The 7,122-nt window shown below is 45.4% G+C and overlaps 1 protein-coding gene across 1 annotated transcript in view; it reads left to right on the forward strand.

Annotated features, from left to right (window-relative positions):
* RBPJL (recombination signal binding protein for immunoglobulin kappa J region like) overlaps positions 1 to 3,267 on the forward strand; it is a 41,993-nt gene extending 38,726 nt beyond the window's left edge. The window contains exons 10-12 of the mRNA XM_083510836.1: positions 42 to 197; positions 1,273 to 1,376; positions 2,189 to 3,267. Coding sequence (XP_083366962.1) covers positions 42 to 197; positions 1,273 to 1,376; positions 2,189 to 2,462 — 534 coding nt within the window. The 3' untranslated portion in view covers positions 2,463 to 3,267. The remainder of the gene's footprint in view (positions 1 to 41; positions 198 to 1,272; positions 1,377 to 2,188) is intronic.
* Positions 3,268 to 7,122: the final 3,855 nt, after the last annotated feature.

Consider the following 7,122-nt stretch of genomic DNA (forward strand, 5'->3'; position numbering starts at 1 on the left):
CTTTTCTAAGTACCCAGTGAGGTTGTTGATGGTTCAAACAGGCATCACCATGTCCGAAGGAAGTGAACCGGGAGCTGCTGAACGACAGTTCTTGCTGGACCATCATTGGGACGGAAACCGCAGAATACACATTCAGTGACTGCCTCACTGGCATTCAGGATCCTGTGAGCCCAGTCCCTCTCATCACAGCTCTGGAGGTGAGTCGAGTTTTTATGCCTGGTTGCTCTGCGATGGAGAGAGAAAAATCTGGCAGAATTTTTGGTGAAACTGCATTAATGAAAACGGAAACATCCCCATTTCCTGGGATGCCACTCATGATTACTTGGAGATTAAATCACGAACCCATCTTCCCATGCTCAGGATACTCAGAAGGTGCACTTCTTTCACTCTTTCAGAACACGCTGATGGGTGCCAGAGGGCTTCTCATCTGGTTTGTCATTCTCACTGTGAAATTGGAAGATAGCAATTCTCCTGGCTGATTTAATGTAGACTACAAGGGTGTAAACTTGGGTATGCAATATGGGAGCCTCTTTGAGAAGGGAAGACAACTTTGAGAAGTTCAAAAAGTAAACTTGTGGTTTATAAATGAACTACAGTTGTACCTTAGATCCCGAAACGCCTTGTGACTTGAACGTTTTGGCTCCTGAATGCCACAAACCTGGGAGTGAGTGTTCTGGTTTGCAAATGTTCTTTGGAACCTAAATGTCTGGCACGGCTTCTGTGGCTTCCGATTGGGTGCAGGAAGCTCCTGCAGCCAAGTGGAAGCTGCGCCTTGGTTGTCAAACGTTTTTTGGAAGTCAAACAGACTTCCAGAATGGATTCCATTCGACAACCAAGATACCATTGTATATTGACACCACATGTTCTTCTGCAGCCTCTACATCACTCAGATCTAACAAATGTTGGGTGGAAGGCTGTTGCCTATTTTCTGTCCTCTAAATATGAAGACCGCTGTTTTATAGGGTATGTCAGATAAGAAATGTCCCAGGAATTTACGTTTCAAATGTAAGATAACAAGCTAGTGATGTCAGGTAACCTCCACACCACCTTATCAGGATGAACGCTCAAGGAACAGGCGACATTGCATAGCCGCCACACAATTTTGTCCAAATATATCAGCAGGAATGCTCGATTAAGCAGCCAGTCTGGAATCTCCCGTGCTTGCTTTAATGTCAGAAGGTGGAAGGGGAAGAGGGACGCGAGGCTGTGCTCTAACGTCATGATGAGATGTGTGTAACCTTTTCTCCTTGTGACTGGGTCTGCTTCTCACAGCTGGCAGGTGGAGGGGACGTGGCGATGCTAGAAGTGCAGGGCGAGTACTTGCATGCAAACCTGAAGGTTTGGTTTGGAGATGTGGAAGCAGAGACCATGTACAGGTAAAGCAGAGAGACAATCTGTTGTGCAGATAATGTATGTTAACCTGGGCAGTTCCGCAACCGCTATTCTTTGGGCATGTTCCAGACAACTGGGGCGTTCACATGTTACATTCAACAAGTGTATACTTGCTATAAACTCACAGGGAGGAATTCAACATAGCGCTAAGCAGATCGCTCCATCAGCGCAAGCATTTCTCCTCCCCCTGTGTGCTGTTCCAGGGATTCTCCTGACCGCCACCCAAGCCAATTTGGGGAGAATGGGGCATGCAAGGAGAGGAGGGAGAAAGCCCACTTGTTCTTGCAGAAGTCTTTGCATGGAAGATGTACTGGAAAGTGTGGGGTAATTGCTGGGTGTGGTGTTGTATACCGTATTTTTTGCTCTATAAGACTCACTTTTTCCTTCCTAAAAAGTAAGGGGAAATGTGTGCGCGTCTTATGGAGCGAATGCAGGCTGCACAGCTATCACAGAAGCCAGAACAGCAAGAGGGATTGCTGCTTTCACTGCGCAGCGATCCCTCTTGCTGTTCTGGCTTCTGAGATTCAGAAAAAAAAAATTCCTTGATTTCCTCCTCCAAAAACTAGGTGCGTCTTGTGGCCTGGTGTGTCTTATAGAGAGAAAAATACAGTAACTTCCCCACAAACAAATCCAATGTTCAATAAACAATGGGCATCATATAACTTCCCTGCAAATCAGGATGAATGCTCAGTGAAATGGGCTGTCTGGAAGTGACTCCAATGTAAACCTTTGAGTCACTGCGGGGAGGAGGAAGAAACCACATATTTCTTGTGTTGTGCATTCTTTTCCTTCTTAGGAGTCCCAAGACTTTAGTATGCGTTGTTCCTGATATCTCTGCATTCAGCCGTGACTGGAGGTGGCTGAGATACCCCATCACTGTCCCTCTCCTACTGTTAAGGAATGACGGCTTGATTTATTCCAGCACTTTCAGTTTCACATACACACCAGAGCAGAGTTTCTTGACTGGGCAGCCAATCCTGCCAAAGGTGATGCAGGATTCCGACACCTTGCTTGATACCATCCATCAGGAGTTCACGAAGACCAACTTTCACCTCTTCATGCAAAGTTAGAGCCGGTGCTCCGTGTCTGCCAGGATTCAACAGGGGTGCAGAGGACAGAGCAAAAGATTTGGCTTCCTGTGAATCTTAGCTTTAATTCTCATGTCTTATTTAGAGCTGGGCGATATCTGGTTTTCAACGTCGTGATATATCACCAGCTAAACATCACGATATACCAGTATATCACGATGTCTAAAATAAGGATGGAGCTATGTAGAGGCATTAGCTGGCTTCACTGTTTTTCCTGCATTGTGATTTTTGCATAGCACACACACACAATCATGATTCACAATATATTGCCAGGTCAAAAATTATGAAACAGATATTACAATATGGACTTCAAACAGGTTTTGGACAATATATTGATATATCACTCAGTCCTAATGTATATACCTGAAAGTGAACTATATCACCTGTAAACCGCCAACACCAGAGAGGTGGCTGAATAAGATGGGCCTGTTGTGACTATCAAGGCTGAAAAAATTGTGCAAAATAGCATTCTATTATACATTATGCGGAAATCATGAAATATTGCTCAATGTGCATAACTTTTCCAAGTACAGAATCTAGATTTCTTGGACATTACGCATTAAAAATAAATAAATAGTGCTTATTAGACTGCAGTGACAAAAGAACACAGTTACAGAGCACCAGCATCTCATATGAAAAGACACTTTCATTTGATGGTCACCTGGACTTGAACTGTTTCTTATGGAGATGATATGCTGCACTATCTGTGGAATGGGGATTCAGGGCTGTATATGTTACGTTGCATTTATCTGAAACTTAATTAAATAAAAAAAAAGGTAGTGGATTACATATAGCAGTTGTTAGAATTTTTTCACCTGCATTTCAAGATAAAATGTTAATTTAAAAAAATTAACATTAAAATTAAAGTACTTGTAAGGCGACTTGAGGGCTGCAGTGCTTCCTCTATCCTTTTAACCATTTCTTAGAAAAGCTCCAGCACAGGTCAATCCCAGGGGCCACATGGCTTGTTGCTGCCATGGGTTTTGGATTACAAGAGCAGGATCTGCCTGGATCATCAAGATCTGCCTGGATCGAATCAGGCGAGTTTGTTTTGCAATCCAATTTCAGGCGATTCCTCTCTCATTCCTGGATGCACCCCCCCCAACCTGCCCCCTAAGGTGGGGCCTAATCCTACATCTTCCCTGTCCAGTCCCACTTATAGGCAAACACACATAGCTGTTTTTTAATTAATGAGTCCCTAGCGGTTTTGGAAGGGCCTCAAGAGGCATCCAAATTCCATGGATGCACAAGATACCCACTGTACACATGTTGCGGGCTTTGAAGATTAATTTAGAACCTCCGGGCGAATGCAGCATCAAAGGGCCAATCATAGATTCTGAAGCATGTTTCTTTAGCATTAGGAGCTTATTTAGAAAGCTGTGCGGTGCCAAAACCACACACTGGCTTTTAACCTGTGTTGAACTCCTGAAGGCCTACAGAGGAGCCCGGTGGAAAGAGACCGCAGCCCAGCGAGCGTCAGCATCCTCAAAGTGCCAGGCGAGTCATGCCAACAAGAAGCCCTTTCTCTGCTTCCCCCACTCACAACTCCAAGGCTGGAAGAGTCTCTTGTACATCAGTGTGTCTTGTGGGTGCCGTGGAAAGCTGTGGCTGGCGCATTTCGGGTTATTTTGTGCCGGTGGTTTCAGAGAGATGGGCTTCCATGCTGCTTTGTGTCAACGTGGGTGTTGTCAAAGAGTCGTTTGCTCAGAGGAAAAAATGAAATGAAATGAAAATCTGACCTTGTTAACACCTGGCCCACCCTTTCAACTCCAAAAAAACCCCAGTGATGCCCCACAGCTATTTTGTTCCCAACTGTTGCCCAGTTCAACAGCAGACCCATGGCCAAAAGAAATAAGGAACCTGACATTTATAGGAGGGGGCTGTCAAAATCTTACTTATTAGAGGTGATATTCAAATAAATAATTGAACTCGCACAGGTTACTGCTAGCAGAATGGTATTCACACACACACACCTTTTGCCTAGGTGTAATGCACACCATCCCTAAATATGGTCCAGAGGATTGGGGGAACCCCTAGAACAGATTTCAGAGGGTACACAGAGGGAGGAGAAGGGAGAACCTACCACTTCTCAAGGAAAGTTCTTGTGCTGCTGGAATGTTCGCCTTAGGTTGAATGCAGCCCTACATTTTTATGTTATATGTTCAGCATAAGGGACTCCGAGAGGCAGATGGGGCTTCGCCAACCTGGGAAGGAAGCCCATCTAGGAGAAGGAAAACTCTGGTCCTAGACCTCCGCTGCCTTCTGGGATATCTTCAGGAGAAGAAAAGTCTAAGGAAGAAGAAGAGTGTGGATTTGATATCCCGCTTTATCACTACCTGAAGGAGTCTCAAAGCGGCTAACATTCTCCTTTCCCTTCCTCCCCCACAACAAACACTCTGTGAGGTGAGTGAGGCTGAAAGACTTCAGAGAAGTGTGACTGGCCCAAGGTCACCCAACAGCTGCATGTGGAGGAGCGGAGACGCGAACCCGGTTCCCCAGATTACGAGACTACCGCTCTTAACCACTACACCACACTGGCTCTCCCCAGTAAGGAGTAAGCCCTACACAAATCCAGAGTGACAGTTGGATGGCGGCTTGTACGCCTCCTTCTGGCAACTCCTGCACTCCAGTCTGGTGCCAAACATATTGCTCTGCTTTCCTTTGGAGTACATCAGTGAGGCCGAGATGGGGGTCTTGTTGTCTGGGCAGCCCAGAACCTCCATACACACTGTTGTGCCCCAGGGAGGTCACTCCAGTGCTGCTAACGCAGCAATTTAGCTTCACCCCTGGAGGCTAGCTCCATTGTCTCTCGAGACAGACAGATGCCAACAACAAATGCTGCCTCTTTGTAGGAGTGGTGGGACATCTCTGGCCCACAGACCTAACTCCCCATTCCTTGGCCAAGCCACCCCCACCTAACTATATGATGTCAGATATTATCTCAAAACACATGAACGGGGGGAAATAGGTCAACTAATGGCCTTCTGCTGACTGGTGGGTCTGTCCACATGCCAATCTAGCCAGATGTAGGGGCAGATAAGGATCCAGCCGATCTTTTGGATCCACTTCCCCACCTCTACTTTAAAGGAACTGGTGTCATACGGGGGGCCTTGGTGTCAGCTGACTGAAGGTTGACAGGCAGAACACTGGACCTGACAGCTGAAAGCCCTCTCCAAGATCTCACTGCATTACACAGAGACCCACCCAGCAGCTTCTGTGGGCTCGCATTAGTATTTTATTCACTGACCATGGCTGAAATCCATCCACACCCCTTACTAAATGATGGGCTATATAAATCAATCTGCAATAAACCTAGGGAATGTTGCCATTCCAGGAGGCTGCTGTTCTGACTCTGAACTCTGTGAATCAGACGAGAGTGTCTCCTGCATTTTGGCAGGGATCGCGGGCCCCCGAGACTAGCTCCCTGTATTCTGCCCTACATCATGGTGTGTTCCATTTTTAGCTTATGAAGTGAAAATAAGGCCACTCTCTGCTCACCAGCTCTCCCAGGCAAAGTTGATTTTGCTTCAGATTCAAGGACAGATATATTGCAGAGCGGAACTCCAGAATATGTTGGCTGTTTGGGGGCCCCCTTGGGCATTAGCCATGAATAGTACCATATAAAGACTTGGCCTGTTTAGTAGCAGCAAATATAATTGCTAGTTTCAGTTGCCAGACAGGGGCAAAAGAGATGAACAAGCAACATGCAGTAATTTAAAGTCCACTCTGTTTTTTCTTTATGGGTAGTATGTTATGGTGCTGGAGGAGACTCTTGAGAGTCCCATGGACTGCAAGAAGATCAAACCTATTCATTCTTAAGGAAATCAACCCTGAGTGCTCACTGGAAGGACAGATCGTGAAGTTGAGGCTCCAATACTTTGGCCACCTCATGAGAAGAGAAGACTCCCTGGAAAAGACCCTGATGTTGGGAAAGATGGAGGGCACAAGGAGAAGGGGATGACAGAGGAAGAGATGGATAGTGTTCTCGAAGCTACCAGCATGAGTTTGACCAAACTGTGGGGGGGGGGGAGTGGAAGACAGGAGTGCCTGGCGTCCTCTGGTCCATGGGGTCACGAAGAGTCGGACATGACTAAATGACTAAAGAACAAAGTATGTTGGCAGAATAATCTATCTTTCTGTACAATAATGCAAAGTGGATTTTTCGGCACCCGAGTCCACCAGATTTCCATTCTGCTTCCTTTAACTCCATGTCTATGGGTGGAGACAGATGTATTACTGAAACATGAGTCACAGAGCACCTCCAGAAAGCCATTTTACTGCAAGTGTATTGTAGAATGTTATTGACAACACATTTATGTTGGATTTAATAATAATATTAATAATAATAAATTTTATTTATATCCTATATTTTATTTATTCTGCTTTGGTTTGTTCTGTGATGCTTCCCCAAACCTACCACATTATTGCTGTCCGGAGGGCCTATAGTGCAACAAAGGCGGAACAAAAATCACCCTAAAATGTCCATTTGATGAACATTTTAACCTAAAATAGTCCCTATATGTGCATTTGGCACATTTTGTTACCAGAAATCTGTACTGCAAAATTCAGAGAAGAGTGGAAATGGGAGGATAACTATGTTCCAATCCATTTATCTCTCAGAACTTGCCATGAAAGGGGAAAA

Source organism: Podarcis liolepis, assembly GCF_965112155.1.
Source record: "Podarcis liolepis genome assembly, chromosome: 6".
Taxonomy (NCBI): domain Eukaryota; kingdom Metazoa; phylum Chordata; class Lepidosauria; order Squamata; family Lacertidae; genus Podarcis; species Podarcis liolepis.